This window comes from Python bivittatus, unplaced genomic scaffold, assembly GCF_059951505.1.
Source record: "Python bivittatus isolate LINGU-HERP-01145 unplaced genomic scaffold, Pbiv_v1 ctg000480_np1212, whole genome shotgun sequence".
Lineage (NCBI taxonomy): Eukaryota > Metazoa > Chordata > Lepidosauria > Squamata > Pythonidae > Python > Python bivittatus.
Window position 1 is genome coordinate 47,997,490 of NW_028277075.1, and position 18,860 is coordinate 48,016,349.

Below are 18,860 nucleotides of genomic sequence, written 5' to 3' on the forward strand. Positions count from 1 at the left end.
AAGGGACAACAAGTAAAAGGAGGAAGGAAAGAAAGACTATTAGAAGTGGCTTTTCCAGAGACTCATGGGGCGAATTGTTATTAGACACTTCTTGTTAAGGACTCCCCTCCCCCAATTGTTCCTTGATGACCAGGGCTATTTAATTAATTTAATTACATCTTATTATTTTACTTGCTTTGAACCTTCTCACTGTAAGACGATCTATAAATCCTTTGGGGCTGGAGTGGCATATAAACTCTAGCTTATAAATAGGTAAATCAATTCAAAATCTTCAGTCACTTCAGAAAAAGCATGGCATTTTTGTCTTGGAAGTGTGTTACAGGTTGACTGATATACTATTTTAAAATAAGCACAAAAGATATAATCATCTGTATACAAGTAGTCCCCAGTTTAAGAACGAGTGTCATTCCCAAAGTCTGGCCTTAAGTCGACTTTGTCTGTAAGCCAGAACAGTATTATTGTGTAATACTGTATAAGTAGTATTGTGTAATTAACTCAAACCATTGTGTATTTAACTCAAATCATTGTGTATTTCACTTGAATTTTGCTACAATAGGCTCTGTTCTTAACTATGGGTGTCTGTAAACTGGGCAATCTTAACCCGAGGACTACTTGTATTTTAAAATGCTTATAAGTTGCCATTATTCACGAAGAATTGTGGAACAGTTTACTTACTGAGGATTTGATGTCTTTGGCTCGGTTGGCATATTTAAGAGTGTTGTATGTGTCATCGTAGAACAAAGAGGAAGGACTAACAGCAGCTATAATGATAGTGCGACAATTTCCTCCAAGAGAATCCTTCAGTAAACGAGTAAGCTTGCTATTCCTATAGGGAATATGCTGATTCTTTCTCTGAAAAAAAATCCCAGCACAAAATATGAGGTGTTTAATAGCTTGCTGAGATTACTATAGCTTCAGACCAAGACCTACTATGAACAGCTGTTCCACATTGCACATTTTGCAGTAGGTGATAAAATCTTGAAAAATTTTGCTTGTTTACAACACCTGGCTGATCCTCACCATTCTGTGCTCCATTTTTCCTTCTAATTAAATCAAAGGTTAGCACGTTACATTCCTAAATCCTTGAAATGAGAAATGTTAGGACGGAACCAGTAAGTTCCCCTACTCTTCCAGCAGTTTCCTTCCTGTGCCTTTCTATAGTAAAAGTCAACAACAGCTGCTTCTCTATATCTTTCCCAATTGTTAATTATAGCAGGAAGGCAGCAATCTGTAGTGAGTGGGGAATGAAGGACCACAATGGGTCTGCATCATTATTGTAACAACTGCTGAACACATCAGCCACAAAGCCACAATTCTAGGTTTCACAATAGTCCCGAATATATTTCCAAGTAGATCTCAATACGTGAGGAATGGTGAACACCCTTTATCTGTGTCATGCTGTGACATCACTAAACTACTAGTTGTCTATGGGTGCAGTGCAACTGACTGCAGTGGGGAGGTGTGGTTTACACATAAACACTTCCATGTGAACAACAACCCCACACTATCAGTATTCTAGCTTCCATGGAAATCTCTATGTGGAAACAAAGGCCCTGCGCTGCAGAGAACTAAACTGTACTTCAATAAGTAACATGTCATCACATGTTGTGGGGTGCTCATAGCTTCTTCAAATACATTTAATAAACAGTCTATAATAATAGTTCATAGTAAAATTATTCATTTAAACCATGAAATATATTAGATTTTATATTATAATTCTGTTTCTATTAACTCAAGGATTTTATTCTACTGTTGGCAATTTTTTTATCTCCCTAATTTTCAACAGTTCTACTTCCCCAACTTTGTCAACTCATTCTTTACATGAAAAGAATTAATTAGATATCTCTAACGTATGTGTTTTGTGAATCTGTCAGTAGGTTCATAAAAGTAAGTTTTAATAGCATAGTTTTGGGATTAAGCATTAAATTTATAATTCTCTGCATTTGTCTCCACAAAATTTAGAATTTTTGTCATAACTGACAGATAATCAACTAATTGCAGGCATTGCTTCAACATGAACAATTATATTTTCCGTAAACTATATTAATTTAAACATTGTCAGATGACAACACATTATCTTGAAATAACCATTTAAATCAACACAAATTATATCTCACTGCTCAGCAGTATATTAGCCTTTATTCTTGGTCATCAATTTTGAACTACAGTTTTTTTCTGAATTGCTTTAAATAGCGTGTTTTCATTAATAAGCATTTTTATTGTTAACAAACATTTAAGACATATTGTACTTCAGATGTGTTGGACTACAACTCCCACTAGCCAGGCCTGGAAGATGGAAACTGCAGTCACTGATGTCCAGTTCAGACTCAGAGAGGGAAAAGAAGTGGAGGCTTAGTCCCCAGAGGTAGAGAACTAAATCTTGGCATACAACCTAAACCAGACCCCTTTCCATCATCCTTGGCAGAGTGTGAACCAGAACTGCAAGACATAAATTTTAGAGAGTGACAGTGCCATCATGTGGAAGCCCAGCAAGATAAACAGCCCTGAAATGCAAGGCTATATGGCCCAGCTTCTCAGGAGTAATGGGCGCTGGCTGAGCTTGGAAGAGCTCGGCCCTCCACAGTACACAAAGTTACACAATGGTCTGATCAAATTACTGGAAATAATGTTTGTAACTTCCTATCTTGCCATTCTGCGCTTTGAAATCCAGACTTATTTAACTTGATTCTTTGACTCTTTGATTTCTAGTCACCTTCTGTATCTCCTGACCAATTCTACCTGACTTGATAAATTTGCTGAATACAACGATTCGATTAAACTTGGCTTATTTTTGTGTAGCTTTCTTTGTGATGGCCTGTTTATAGTGGTGTTGACTTAAAAGCTGCCTGACTATACCCTCTAGTAATCTGTCTGAAAGGCTGCCTTAAGACTTCTCCCTTCTAAAAACAATTTTCCAGACTTGGTTACCCACGTTATCAATTAACTATGCCTTAGTGCAGTATTTATATCATTTTAGATCTCCATCTACTGGAAGCAATATGGTCTATTCACTTCTATTTTATTTTTAAAAGATTTCATCATTTTAAAAAAAGTGCCCCATTATTATAACGCTGCAAGGCTATGCAAACTCTTTAAAGCAAGAAAATTGGAATACACAAGTATGTATAAAAAGCATCTCTTTTTGAATCATGAAAAATCACTTCATTTTGTATTTTTCTCAGCAAAGGGCATGCACAGCCAGGAGCAACTTCCAAAGCAGTTGTTTGTGCCTGGGAAAAGAGGTGGTTGCTTTATCAGTTCAAAAAAGCTACTTCACACACAGTCCTGCATGTTCCAAAACATTGCTTGTAAAGGATATACCCAGCTTTGCCTTACCTCAAAAATATGAATCACCAGTAACAGAGAATTTACATGATAAATTAATTAACATCAAGGTTCACTTCCCTACCCAGGCATTGAAAATGTGAGTGAATCTCTGGATGGTAGATTAGGCTGCTGAGGATGTCCTGTGTCTTGACACAAAGAAAACCTCTGGTCCAGATTCCCCATCAAGTTTGTAGCTCAGGAAGGGTGCAGGCATACAATCAACCTTCCTTCCATTCTTTGCAAATATGTGACAGCTGGGAATTATGTCTGGAAAAAACTGTGGCTGATTTGGAACTAGTTTGGGGAGTTCCTTCCAGGACATGGGAGAACCTCCTTTTAGCTAACATCTTATGCTAGTTATTCTTTAGTTCAGCCTTCTCAATTAAATAATTTTAAAAAAGTATAATTTCCAGATACAAAAACGATTGATGTAATGCCATTATTTCTCTCTTTGAATAGGCATAAGGAAACTCCACTGTTGACAGTGGGACTTACACCTAGACCCATTCAAAAATGCGCCATGCAGACAATTATAATCCAAATGAATAAATACATATGATTGTGCAGCTCATCTCATATTGATTAATGTGAAATTTAACAAAAACATTGCTGGGAGAGAGGAAGGAAATATTACTGACCTTTGGGTCTGCCAGAGCATTAATAACATTGCCAAGAGCAAGCAGTGACCGATTTATATTTGCCCCTTCTCTAAAGCGAGCTCCTTTGGCCTTTGTGGCACTGGCACGTTCAGATCCTGCCAGGTCAATGAGACACATTTTGGCGATACGGACATTTTGACTGATACTTGCAGTTTTATCTTGTTGCCTTAAATAAATCTGAAATTAAAAAAAAACAGAATAAAGAAGAAGCAATTTAGCAAAGGTTCCATATAATAACATCCCCATATACACAAATTTAGAAGACAGAAGTTACTGATTACTGCACACAAACTTAAGCTTTTCTTGATATCGGAGGGATGGGAGGTGGGGTGTTGTATAATCATTCAAAGAGTGGGAGATTTAATGGCATAATGGAATTAAAATTCATGTTAGATGATATTCCTGAGATTAAAACACTTTTGGAAAATGAACTTTATTAAATTTTCTGATACGTCTGTCCCATGTGCCACTCATGATTACCTAATACAATTAAATGTAGTATACTATAAAATCACAAACTAAGAGTTGGACAGTACATTTGGAAAGCTTTTTAAAATGACATTTTCTTGGAGAGCTTGTTGGCTGCAATCCTGCGGACTAGGATTCACAAGCAATAAGACCAACTGAAATTAATGGGATTTTTACAGGAATAAACTTGTATAGGATCCAGCTGTTTTTAGCTGAAACCACATTTATTAAAAATAATGAACAGGAAAAAAAACTGTTTGCGAAATCATGTTACTCTAATATTAGTACAAGAGACATTTATTTCTTCAAGCAGCCTCAATACTTCAATAGACTAGAAAGCTCTTCTCTTGAAGGCTATTTAGCACAAAGGGTTTAAAGCAAGTATTTCTGCAAGCTGGAACTCTCTTCCCAATAACAAAGCTATTAGGAATGGCATACCATAATCTGAGAGTTCTTTCTCTCTTTTACACAAAGCATCAAAGGTTATCTAAGATCCTCAGACACCTTATCTACCGTTTCATCTTACCTGAAAGACAGCATGGGACCGAGAAGAGGAGGCATTCACATCAGTAGGATGTTGTGTTCTGTTTTTGTTTCCATAATCCAACATTTGCAAGATCTCTTCGGCAGATTTGGGCTGCCAAGGATTGAGGAAAAGAGACAGTGAAATTAGTAAATCTTCTCAAGATTTTAATCAGGGAGTTTCATTATCACAATATCTAATAATAATTTAAACAAAGTTTAAATTTAGTCTCTGGTTACCATCTTATCTCAGGGAATGAGCGATACAAAGGAAGTAAGATGATATCTCTTATCAAACCAGCTTCTGTTGGTACACACAAGCATCAGTGTCTGCCCAAAGATTACATACAAAAATAATGCATAATATTGGGAGGGAAAAGCTAGAAAAAAAGCATAGTTTTCTCCATTACCAGAATTCTTCTGACTTTTGGCTATCACAGAGTAATACAGCTCTCTTCCTATGATGTCTGTTCAAAACCAGTAACTCATTCTGACTATAATAGCTGGATGGTTATGTCAGATCAATGTTTGCCTAAAATTCATCTTAAAGCAGATGAATAAGAGCATTCGGAGATCCAGAATTAAACATTTACAGGGGACAAAAGCATAAATGTACAATAAATCATAAAAAATAATTAAGTCAATTCATGGCAAGGATGTAAGTTTCTCATTCCACTGTCTCAAAGTTTATAGTATTGATTTAGTGTTCTACTTTCAGAAGACCCTGTCATAACCACTCCTTAAAAACTGAAGTAAATATTTGACATGAGCAGCACACATTCACTAGCTGAGATCTAGGAAGAAAAATCTAACTAGTTTCATATGGGAAAAGGTAGTTTTGCCATACAAATTCATGCTGTTATTGCTTCCCTGTTCCATAGAAAATTTCTGCCACTAGAAGACCAAATTTCTGAAAATGGTTCTTTTTGTAACATACTGCACTATTTTTTATTCCTGAACTATTTTCAGGTGTCTTTTGCTTTCTCAGTCCTACACACAAAATGGCCACCAAATTAACTGTCAATAAATTTGGGGGTGGGGTGTCTTTGAGTCAGTCTTGACTCCTGACAACTGCATGGACAAGACCCTGCAGTTTTCCTGGCAACATTTTTCGAAGTGGGGTATTTGCCACTGCCTCCTTCCTAGGACTGAGAATAACTGGCCTACGGACACTCAACTGGCTTCATGCCTAAATCAGGACTAGAACTCACCACCTCCTGGTTTCTAGCCTGGTGCCAACCGCTACACCAAACTGGCTCTCTGTCAATACAATGGGGAGTAGGAATTTCAGCATGCTTTGGAAATTCCTCATGAAGTAGTAAAGATAAAGAGCAAGCAACAGCATACATAAAATAGAGGACACTGGCCACATTAATCTTCTAAGAGCTTATGACATACAGCTAGCTCTGGATGGAAAGGGGAATACATTATGAAGTATACATTGTACAATATTCATTCTCTCTGCTTTCCTCAAACTCAGTATGCAAAAGGTTTGGAAGCACATGGAAGTGGGTATCACATGGCCTAGCAGTGACCTGAAGGGACTTTGATGGCTTGACCAAAACCACCACCAAACCCTGGCTTCTCCAATCCTAACAGAAATTGGCAGCTGTAATTGTCAAGTTTCTGAAAAGCCCAGCAACTTAAAGGTTTTGTTTCTGTGAAGGGGTAAAAGCTCCCAAATAGCCTGAAATATCTTTCATTGGGTTGGATAGAAATAAGTATGAATGTTTGGAATTGGACATACCTTTGAATCTAGGTCCTTTCCAAATCTCCCATATACTGCATGAAGGCAAAAATAGCCTATTTCTGCAGTATTGCTCAGATGGTGAACAAGGCAACTACAGTCCATTAAAATTCAGGATTAGGCAATCAAAAAGCTATAAATCTGCCCATCTACATGTATACAAAGGCATCAATAGTAGAGAAAATTGCTTAGAAGACATATTTCTTGGTTCTGAATCCATTGCCAGTTTCCTCCAAAGCTCTGATTGTAGAAGCTAAGATGCACAATAGGGTGGCAATAGCATAAAGAGCACAAACAGGAAGATGAAACACAGGAGTGGAAGAGATGAGAGGGCAGACCACAAGTATAAGCACAAATGTAAGAATAGCACTACAATAATAAAACTATCCCTGATTATTTTAAAATTTAGTAACCCAGTTTTGGGATTAATGGTTTGATAACAGCCAAGCTCTTCAGTTTTATTTTGTCAGCTCTAAATAATTGCCTCATAGCAACCATTTTTGATAACAGGCCACTTAGAAGTCCATTAGTCTTTCAAATGTTTTCAAGGGAGTACAGTAATTGTTTACATCTTATTTCCTTTCCCAAAATGCATTAATTACTACTTATTTAAGTAACTGTTCTGATTTTGGACATAAAGTTGCACATGTGTGCAATTTGGATCAGGACATACTTAAATGTGAAGTCTCCTTCAAGCTGAACCTGATTCTTGCTGATTTCATGGGCACATAAACATAATTTTGAGGTAGCAACAGCCGAGCACTGTTTAGATCAGGAGTCCAGGTGTAATCAGAGATAGCTTGATTCCTAAATTTCATCACTGTGTTTGTATTATCAAACTTCACCCCTTAAGACATTTATTGCACATATCCCCAAAGAAACCAAACATTCAATTTATACAAGAATTATGAAAATGGAAAGATTGCAAAAATAAAACAATAAACATCCCCTTCTTTTCTATCCCTTTCCCACCTCCACAAAATGAACTTTATACCAAATGTACATTTCATGTTCCATTAAGCAGCGGCTTATTTAGACATGATTTGTTGAATAAGCTCCAATGTCCCCATCATACAAAAGCTAAGTAATAAATTATGGTTCATATGCCACATGTGTTACACAACACATTAAGCTAATTCCAGATAATATTATGGGTCGGTCTAAAGGAGTGTTTCTTAAAGTATCATCCAAGGACCCCCAAGAACCTCTCAGGGGGCTTGCAAAGCCAGAATTATTTGCCAGATATTGAAGATATCTGCAAAGATTTAAAACAATGTCACTCTTCTCATTATTACATTTTATTTGTTTAAAAAATATAGGATTTTTCATGAAAACTATTTTGTTTATGCTAATATCTAATGGGTTTAATATTATTTTTACATGATGCAATAAATAAATATTCCACAAATGCATCCATTTTAATTTTTAACATGGTAAATATTGATAAATATAACCCATATAAACAAAAGTTCTTTTGAGGTCCTCCATAATTTTTAAAAGTGGGAAGGGGTGCTGAGAGCAAAAGGTTTAAGAGACACTGGTCTAAAGTATGAACCCACCTGTACCTTACAGTAAGTGCAAATATTTATACAGTTCTTTCATTTTAAATGTCCCTCTGTAAAAATAAATAGGCAAAGCATGAATGTTGTTAACTATACAGGCTTTCTTTAATCTTCCTCAACATTTTCAAAATAGTGTTTTTAACCTATGTTTCTACTTGTATATAAACTTTGCAATATCAGGATATTATTCCATGTTCTATAATCTACAGCAGATACAAGATCGCAACCACAGCATTTTTCTCCTGGGAGTCTTTCATCCTACTCAGTTGCAGTTTTCCTTTTTAGTTAATTTCTATTTCTAGAGTAAGAACTAAAATCAGGTTACCATTTTTCATTTCAGTTTCCCACAGAAACATGTTATAGGGTGGGCTACTGAAGATTCTGGTCCCTTCTGAAGTCAATATAAAGATTAGGGATGCGCGAAACTCACCAATTCAGGAATGGAATTTTTCAGATCATGCTGTTCCAGAAATAGTTCAGCATTTTGAATAAAACATTGCCTCACCTGTTTCAACTTCAAACCACTTCTAGTTGAGAAGATTCATATTCAGAAACTACTGAACCATACCTGGTATGGCCTTGTCTGCGAAGGTGGGGAAGGAAGACTTGCAGTGCATTGGAACATTCCATTCGTCAATCAGTGAGACAGAAACCAGAAGAAAGCTGGTCTTTTTAATGGCTGCTCCCATTTGGTGGAACCCATCTCCAACCAAACTGTATTTAGCTACAATGCTTTTAATTTGCAAGATGAAGGCCTAGGTTTTCTGAATTTAGTTTTCTATCTAACAAGTTCTAGTTCTTCTGTTCAACTGATTTTTAAAATATGTGTATAATATATATGTTTAATTGAACCTTGAAATGTTGGTTGTGTTCATAGCTTTTTTTTTTTTTTTAAATCATTGTTGGCCAACTTGAATACTTTTTAAATAGAAGGGAAAGATTTTAAAGAAGAGGAAAAAGTAGTTAATAGATAATGATGGCACATATATAGAAATGTGCATACCTGATGTAATGTTAACCCATGAACCAGTACTCCTTTTTGAGGATCTTCTCGAACAGCCAATGTTCCTGAATTTACTAATAGGTCACGTATCTGCTCATTGTAGACCTAGGAAAAAATGTTGTCTTTAATTTGGTTTGGATAGCTCTACTACTAGTTGCATTTTAAAATTTTGGAAATGAATAAACTTAATACAGCATGCTGCATCTATTTCTCTCTCTCCCCAGTTTTAATATATGTCATTTCTAATTGTATTTATTGGCAATAGCAGCAACTCAGAATGGCATACAGTAAAGTTCTCTTGGATAAGACTAACTTTTCTGTCTAAATATCTAAAACATTTAGATGAACATAAACAAGTATGGTGATTTTACATGGAGCAGTAAAACAAAAACAAGGAGACTTGATAGAGGGAAAAACATAGTACTTACTAGTGCTTACTTGGAAGTATGCCTCACTGCATATGGTATCTCCAACAAGTTGCAACATAGAGTTAATTCCACTGAACATGATAGGCCTTACTTTTTAAGAGCCATGATAGCATTGCACTTTTTGTACTCTAGGCCAGTTTCCCTTAACAAAGAGCACTCCTCCCTTTACTCATTTATTAGATTTTTATCCTGCCATTAATTTAAGAGTTCAAGGCGGCATAGACAGTGCTCCTCCTATTTTTCCCTTGTAGGCCCATGAAGTAGATTGGGCTAAAAGATCATGGCTGACCCATAGTCACCCAGTGGGGGCTGAGGGTGGATAGGAACCTGGGTATTTCTGCTCCTAGTCCAACACTGGTGCTTTTCAGTAGCACCAAGCCAGGGGTTAGCATCACAGTGCCTCTGAGTAATAAGGCACACATGACCTCCCCCCATGGCATGTATGGGATCCCAAATAAAAAAAAAAAAATTTTAGTTTTAAATTAAAAAATTAAATAGTTGAAAAGTTATGAACTCATCATATTGCAAGAGTTTGGTGTTCCTGCTTGAAAACTTGTAATTTTTTGGGCAAGAACACCAATATCTTACTAGACTTTGCAAATGTTACAAAATTTAGTGACCTCATGAGATGGGGGGGGGGCTTTTATTTCAACTCCCATGCCAACAACTATCTGCAGTACCCTCACAACCTCATATAATTGGAAACCATTGCTTTAGGCTGTTTTCAGTTGTCAAGAACTCAATACTCACAGATCAAGCTGTTATTAAGCATTCTGAGAATATGCAAGTTATTCTGTAAAACTGAACTGGTTCATCAGTTCCATTATTTGTGTTAATCCTTTTGTCCTTGCCTGCTAGCAGTACTAGAAATTGTAAGAAATTGTATCTCAATTATTCATTCAACTAGAACTCTTTGTGGTACAGAACAATCCTCTGCCTTGTGAAATAACAATTTAGTGTATTGTAATGTAATAAAGGAAATCTTTATAAATTGCAACCTATCATAAGAATTTCCATAGTAAATATGCTTGATCAGTTTAAGAATTAAGATAGCAATGTACTTTTGTCATGGGTGACAAATGAGCCTGTTCAATAAATCTCACACACAGTCTTACATATTCTGTACGCTAACCAAAATTTCATGCTGTAAATTTCATCTATTTTACATCATACCACTTGTAGTTAGCATTTGGCCTTTAGCTAATATTATAAAGGTAAGACACTCAGTTCCTAAAAGATTAGAAAAGAAGTCTGTGCTCAGAGACACCAATGAAAACTGTGAAGGCAACACTATGGACAGAGTAAATTATATAACAGGAATTAAAAATAGCAGCAATGCTGTGCAAAGGATATTGACAAGGTTCCTGGACATGGGTTGATTCCCTGAACTGGACTGAATTCTAGAAAGTTAATCTTAAAATACGGCAGGATCAGGTCATGGACAAGTGAGGCAATCAGTCAGAAGTAATAAGACTTATATGAATACTGCATTAACATTAGATGACTAAAAGAGGGATGCTCTTTCTGGAAGATTCTAGAAGAAAGCAAGTCAGGGCAATAAAAGGATCCTTACAGAGGAAGGGGAAGAAGTATCCATTTGCAATATCTATATAGACTAGACTGCACAAATCTTCTTTTTTCCAACTCAACCATGCTTCAATATACAACTGCTCCAAACATAACTATATGGTTTGCTAACTATAGCAACAAAGAAAGAATATATAATAGCTGATATTTAAATGCATTTAATCTTTCAGTTATTGATTGGCAATCAATACAGGTTACATAAAATGATTTATCTCAAATCTGATCCATAAGAATCTCCTTTTATTATAGAAATCACAGAAAACGTGGAACATTATTGCTTCTTTGAGATACTCTGGCTACCTTTCAGTGTTCACTTAAAAACATAGCTGCCTCTGGATGAAGTAAATGAAAGTGGGGCACATGTGGTCAATTGGATGCAGACCCACATGGCTGAGCTAACTGTATATACTCCATCTAGCAACATGGGACTCCACCATACGAAATATCTCTTAGGCTGTTGGATGACTGAAAGAAACTAAGAGGTGGTCAATTAACTCACATATTGTGCTAAACCATAATGTGATTTGTCTGGCATGTGCAAGTCCAATGATTATCTTTTATAAACCATGGCTTATCACTTGCCATGTTGTGATACCCAATTGTAGTTTATTCAGTAGAATTAAGGAAATAATGACTTAGCATCATATGTTAACCCAAATGGTGTTTCCTCAGTCATCAGCAAAGGTGTCTTAAGAATTTTTTATTGAAAAAATTTATAGTGCAGAATTTCTTATCTACTTACCTCAAGATATGAAACTGCAATAGCACAATGCTTCTCTTCTTTCATTCGATCAATGGAATTATAAAGCTCCATCATAGTCAAGTACATTACTCCAGGATCTTCAGGGGAACCCAGCATTGTATGAGTCTTCCCAGCTCCAGTTGCACCATAAGCAAGCACTAAATTGTGAGATGGACAGGGAAATTTTGAATTGACTCTGACTCATGAGCCTGACATTTGAAACAAAACACAAGCAACCAAATGGATTTTGCCAATTTGCAAAAATGTAGTTCAGGAAATATGGCAACCAAGCTGAAAAAAATATAATTTTATGCAAAATAGACTAGCAAATACACTGAAGCAAACATCAGCACTTCTCTTGAGTGAAAGCAGATATTTGGAGCAGAAGTTTGAAGTCGCTTCTCTATTCAGAACGATCAAGAAAGAACTGTAAGAAAAGTTCATAGCTCTTAATTATTTTTGCTAATATCTAGTAATTAAGAAATGAGAAAGTTTCCAACTTAATTTTTAAGGTCAGGGAGTTAGTATTAAAACAAACTATGTAATACCAAAATGCTCCAAGGTTTGCCTTATTCCCAAAAATCTTAGAAAATAGCAAAAATGAAAATATGGAAGATGTACATTTTGTAAGAGGTTTCTGCAAACATTAGTGTAGGAAACAAACAAAGCTACTAAATAAGTACATTTGTTTTCTTTGAATGTACTAGGGTTACTCACGTAGGATTATTATTCACACTGATGACAAATGACTACTGAGGAAAGTTACCTGTGCAATTATAGCCGTTTAAAAAACCATCTAGAACGGTTTTGGTAGTGTCTTCAAAGACTTCCAGCTGTGTAGAATGTTCATCAAATATGGCATCAAATACAAATTTTAGGTCCTTGTTTTGCCTTTTGGTGATATTGCGGTTCAATATTTTCTTTCCATGAAAGAAACTGACCTCTTCCACTTTGGGATCAAAAACCAATATATGTTTATCAACAACCTGAACCACTTTTTGAAAGCTTCCATCTTTCTCTTTTGCATTCTCAGGACGAACACGGATCACTACTTTCACATGATTGCAGACATTTTCTTGACCAGTAGCAGACATTATGAAATGCAGCTATGTCATCTCAGGTGTATTTCTTATATACCAAGTAAATTATTCTTCTGTTAATAAAAAATAAAGAAATAAAGTAGTTTAATCAACATCAACAAAGGCTCGAATTTGATTGGATTGTAGGGATTTGCATAAAACAGAAAATGTGTTCTGTTTCATGCTTGAAACAAAACAGTGTATCCTTGGAACAAAACTCTCAAGATGCATGTGTTTTGTTTCACACTCAGAACATTCAAAGCAGCCATTTTGACACTGATGTGTATTGTGGTAGAAACATTTTGCATACTCCTACTTAACATTATGCCTTTCAAGTTGGCCAATCTCATATAAAGGAGCTCCAACTATCTAAAACAAATTGTGAAGCAAAACATTTTTCATTTTCTGAGTCAGGTATTATAATCCCTTATACTCTATTCCTCTTTTTTTCCACTCCATGTCTACCTAGTTATTGTTCTTCTAGGAGTTGTTTGGAATACTAGGTCTTGTTTCAATGGCTGGAAAAAAATACAGAAGGCAAATGTATGTCTTCATGGACTCGGGTAGTGCATAACAAAATAGTGATGACAAACAAAGTACACCAAAAAAACCTAATACAATTTTCTATAAGCATTTCCTATCATGGTGCCAATAGTCAACCTGAGCAAAAGATATGTTGAAACAGAGCCATTTTAATTTGATTGGAAAATACAAGGTGGGTTGGAACCACAAATTCCTTGGGCAGGGAGAAAGTTACACAAAGTGGGGTTATCACAAAGAAGGCCTCTTGTTCTGCATACAAGTTTAATAAATGGTTATTATTTATAAAGTGAGGAGACTCTCTACAGTCCTGTTCTGAATGACAGGACATGGCGATTCAATTTTCACAAGACACTGCCTTAAGTATTCTGGGGCTGCTCTTAAGTATTCTGGGGTTGGACTTTTAAAGTTAATGGCCATATTTTAAATTGGAAGCCAACTGATAACCAATATGGTGATTTTAAGATTAGTGAGCAGCATTCCTAAATAAAATCCACCTCCATGTATGTCTCTCAAAAATTAGCATTCTTGAAGTCAGTGTGATGTCTGAGAATTAATTAATCTGAGGTGAGAACAGAATTACATCTACAGAGAGAGAGAGCAAGAGCAAGAGAGGGTGCATGTATGTATGCACACACGCACACACAATTTTTCTTGAAAACAAACAAAATAAAGTGTAGAATATTGAATCAAACATTAGAAGTCTATCCACCATTACTATTTTGAGGGGTGAGAGCCTGGACTTTAAAATCATCTCAGCAGATATACTTCATAGCACACTATCATTTCTGTAATATCCTTATGTACACCTTTTCAAGCACAACAAAAAATGTAACTAGTACAAGCAGATATATCATCTTGTTTATCTTCGCAGCTCTAATAAATTCTTTGTTAACAAAATATTGTTTAGAAAAATATAAGATTTCTTAATTCATATTGTTTAATGTTTTTGTTTTTTTATAATTTTTCTATTGTATTTTTTGTAAAGTACCAAGAACTGTTAAGGAAGTGGGTGGCATTTAAGTTTGCTCAGCAAGCTATGATGCAGTTCTACTGAATTCAATGGAACTTATTCTCAAGTAACAGTCTTATGGTCCTAAATATCATCTTAAATGCTAGGTATGGCTTTAAGTTAAATCTTAGCACTTGATCACACATTTCAGGCTAAACTGCTGTATGTATTAGAAGGCAATTACAGTATGGTTTCACTCATACCGGCGATCAGTCAAGGAAATAAAGTCTGCAACAGAAAAGTTTTTGAGGTCACTTCTTTCAGATTCCACTTTGCTACAGTCAATCTTCTTTACAGAACAAAGCAGCAATCGTTTTGTTTTGCAGTAACTGAAAAACTGCAGAAACAGCATACAATTTAAAAACATCGTAATTCGAGTCAATGTTGACTCCTGGCGACAGCCTGGAAGTCCCTGCAGTTTTATATGTTTTAAATCTTGAAAGTAGGATAGGGTTCCTGGCTGCTCACTTGAAGATATTTTATTACCAACAGATTTTGCTATTTTTCTACCCTATGCGTGTACACTCAAGACGAAAGTCCCATTACACTCGATAGGTATAATGTCACGCCTGCGTATTTAGAAGTAAGTCGAAGTTCCGGCCTTAATCCACGTAAGTAAGCAGTGTTTGTTTTCCCCTCCCCCCTTTTTAATAGGAGTTACTGCCAGGAACCACGATCGTTTGCTGTGGAGTTAAGAAAACATGGCCCGTCCGATAGTTGCAGAGAGCTGATCATCTCCCTCCCTACTTTAGCAACAGCTAACTATTAAAGGTATTCGAACTGATCCGTTATATATTATCTATCGGACCCATTTAGGTTTATCAGATTCACTCTCTCGTAAACATACATACAATTAGTCACTCGAACATCAAGCGCCCTTTTACCGACCGCCAGCTCCGCACAACTTGCTAAGGCGTCGACGCCGCTCAGCTTCCTTAGTTCAGCCAGCCACCAAATTCAAACACAAGCGGCTTGTAGGTCGGTCACTTCTGATTGGTTTAGGACTGAGAAACGTCATAGTTGCCGCCACGCGGCTGACGGGATGGAGTATGAATTTTGGTCTAAACGAGGACCCGTCTTTCCTTACACTCTAAACATGCTTGAGCTGTCTTTCTAGCGAAGGGAAAGCTAGGATACTTGTCTCTATGGATGGAACGGGGAAGTTAGAATCTTGAATAAAGGGAATCGTGGAAGCAAGAAGAGAGGAGAAGATGGGCTTTCAAAACAGGAACGGGTTGCTTTAGTTTTGTTTTTTGTTCTGTTTTGCGCAAGGACCCAGGGGGAGGCCAAAGATCACCTTAGAAGGATTAATAAAGAACGTGCTGAAGAAGGTGATTTTTTGGAATGAGCTAAATGAAAACAGATAAATGAAATAACTCTTAGGCTGGTGTCGCTTCAATGTAATCGTTCTATCCTTTCATTCGATGGACAGATCACGTAGAATATGGACTTGCGTGTAGCTCAGAAGCAAAAATCAATCTTGTTTCCGTAATTTGTTAAGTGGCATAGTTTACCCCAGAATCCTAATTATAGTGACTCAAAAGTGGGAATTATTCCTAATTGGGTTGTGGCCCTACTCGCACTGAATTCTTAGTCTGCATGTCTCTTTAAGGTGTAGGTGACTTTAAGCCATTTCTCTACGGACTGAAGAGGTTGCCCGTTAGTTTGCTGAAGGGCGGGGTGTTTCGTCTACTACTTAGGAAGTTTCTGAGTTGAAGCACGTATAGGCTTGTTGATGGATTGCATGCGTTTTAATTTGAAGAGCGATACCCTTGAAGCTATATGATTCTATGGTCGCTGCAAGAGCACTGGAATCCAAAGTATGTGTTGTATGACAGACACGTGGCTCGATCTGAAGGGTACATTTATTAGAAAAAGAAAAGGAAAGCAGCAGAGGAGTCTGTGACTGCGTTGTGTGCTTTAACCCTTTACTCACTGCTTTTCAGCCCATAACTAACGGCCTTCCCCGCATTCTGTTTACTACGGGCGAGGTATTCTCCTACTACAAATATATACCACACCTCGGATAGCTCGAATAGCGGTTGTCGCTCTGAAATAGTTAATAGGGAGTTGGGGAGGGAATGATAGTGTTAGTACATTAGTGTGAAGGGGGAGAATAGTAGCTATTTGTATATAAGTAGCTGGGGGGACAGTTGGTGAATGGGTTTATAACAGGAGCTTTTTTATAAACCAGTTCAACACGATCATTTCAGATTATTTATTCTTCAGCTGGCAGTCGTCAGAGGTATTGGGGATATAAGACTTGGATAATATACTTAGGTTTAATTGTACGTTCGTGAAATTGAGGCTTTATGAGTGCATCTATAGTTTGGCTGTTTTACCCATTAGAACTGTGTTCGTGCATGAGAGTGATGGCGAGGGCCCCTAACCGGATATTGTTGCAGCATGATATGGTCAGTCAATGGGGGGGGGGGGTGGCTTTTGTTTTTATCCTTGGAAAAAATAGCTTACTTACAAGCAGTCATAAATATCTATCGAATAACATTCTTTCACTTCATCTACCCCTTCCCCCAGGACACCCAGCATAGAATAAAATATGTTCCAGGAATATTGAGGACTAATAAAATATGTGCTATGTGTCTGCTGGTGATTATCCTATCACATATTGATTTGGGTTGGCCAGTTATAATATGGGAACATCTAAGATAAAAATAAAGAATGCTTACGCAAATTGAAGGGAGTTAATGGCATGAGGGGAGGGAAGGAGAGGAAAGAAATCTAGCAGACGCTGAACGTGTGGAGCCCTATCGAACACCTGTTAATTCGGAAGTCAGTCCTGCCGAATTTATGGAGTTTTTGTCAATATAAGAGCGCGTGGCTAATTGTAATTTACAACCTGCACGAATTTAAAGTAGGTGCATTTGTATTTGTGCCTGAAAATGTAGCAATTTTCAAACGTGGAGAGAGGGGTCAGACAAGAATGATACCTCGTTCCATAAGCGTTGGCCCCTTTCACCAAATAAATCAATAATTGCACAATATTTTATTTAGTTTGTTGCTCTCTTTGGGAAAGTGGAACTGAAAGCGGCGAGGCTTTGTTGCAAGGAGGAAGCCTTTTGGCAGCCCACCTGCCCCCCCTCCCCCAGCTGCAACGAAGGACCTGAGAGGCGGAAGTCTCATCCAACGCCGTGAGGACCGCCTTAGAAATGAAGTCTCCCTAAAACCTGGGACTGGTGAGACAAGCAAGCGTTTGGGGGAGAGAAGGTTCGTGGTGTTCTTCGGACGCATACATTTCTAATCCCACAATAAAATATCCTTCCCTTAGGAGTCTTAATTGCAAAGGAAATGGCGATGATGGTCAGGTATTCCCCCACCCCTTCCTTCCCTGGTCTCCAGTGAATAACGCCAGCTATCTCTTTTCTGCGTTTACGAGAAAGTGTTTTTTTGCTGAGGGTCTTAAAAGCACCTGCCAAATTAAAATTCGCTTGCAAAAATAATGGAGGCATAGATCAATAAATGATACTCCCCAAACAGTGTTAAACCCAAACACAGGATCCCTTCTCAGCGCTAATAAAGTGTCAAACACACTTCTTAATTATGGGCGAAATGAGGCAATTGGCAGTCACTCTGGAATTGAATGATTATGAGACTTGTGTATTTTATTGGTTAAAAGCAGTTGACACAACAGTTGTAACTGTGAATACACAAACTCATCTTCAAATGACTTAATTTAGTCAAATAGCAGCTTTTTTTCTCTTCTCCCTCTGTCAACAACTGACTCTTTCCAAATATTTTTTCAGCATCCTTTCACTTGGCATGCATTTTATGACCACATAACAGGATGACATTAAAAATGAATTCCTGAAAAGCAAGAGGACTATTTATGGGTCCCTTACAATTACTTCTACAGGTAGTCCCTGGGTTAAGAATACCCAGTTTAAGGACAACCTATAGTTAAGAAAGGAGCCTATTGTAACAAAATTCAAGTTAAGCACACAATGATTCAAGTTAAATACACAATACTACTTATACAGTATTATACAATAATATTGCTCCAGCTTACATACAAATTCAATTTAAGGACAGATTTTGGGAATGGAACTTGCTTTTAACTGGGGACTGCCTGTATTTAATTATTCCTGTTCTTTTCAAGAATGTTTGGATGGGACACGTTGCACATTCACATAAATACCCTCTATTTGCTTAAAACTTCTATTGCAGCT

The 18,860-nt window shown here is 37.0% G+C and overlaps 2 protein-coding genes across 5 annotated transcripts in view; one reads left to right on the plus strand and one right to left on the minus strand.

Annotated features, from left to right (window-relative positions):
- Positions 1 to 15,636, minus strand: part of KIF18A (kinesin family member 18A) — a 55,975-nt gene extending 40,339 nt beyond the window's left edge. The window contains exons 1-7 of the mRNA XM_088145846.1: positions 15,528 to 15,636; positions 12,812 to 13,198; positions 12,046 to 12,203; positions 9,289 to 9,393; positions 4,981 to 5,091; positions 3,966 to 4,163; positions 676 to 852 (exon numbers count right to left, since the gene is read on the minus strand). Coding sequence (XP_088001972.1) covers positions 676 to 852; positions 3,966 to 4,163; positions 4,981 to 5,091; positions 9,289 to 9,393; positions 12,046 to 12,203; positions 12,812 to 13,139 — 1,077 coding nt within the window. The 5' untranslated portion in view covers positions 13,140 to 13,198; positions 15,528 to 15,636. The remainder of the gene's footprint in view (positions 1 to 675; positions 853 to 3,965; positions 4,164 to 4,980; positions 5,092 to 9,288; positions 9,394 to 12,045; positions 12,204 to 12,811; positions 13,199 to 15,527) is intronic.
- Positions 15,637 to 15,801: 165 nt separating this feature from the next.
- Positions 15,802 to 18,860, plus strand: part of METTL15 (methyltransferase 15, mitochondrial 12S rRNA N4-cytidine) — a 100,386-nt gene continuing 97,327 nt past the window's right edge. The window contains exons 1-2 of one of the 4 annotated variants that reach the window (XM_088145848.1): positions 15,802 to 16,007; positions 17,689 to 17,901. The gene's annotated coding sequence lies outside the window, so the exon portion shown is untranslated. Of the gene's footprint in view, positions 16,008 to 16,380; positions 16,497 to 17,137; positions 17,902 to 18,860 lie in introns of those variants that run through there. The other 3 variants (XM_088145847.1, XM_088145850.1, XM_088145849.1) reach the window with 3 other exon arrangements.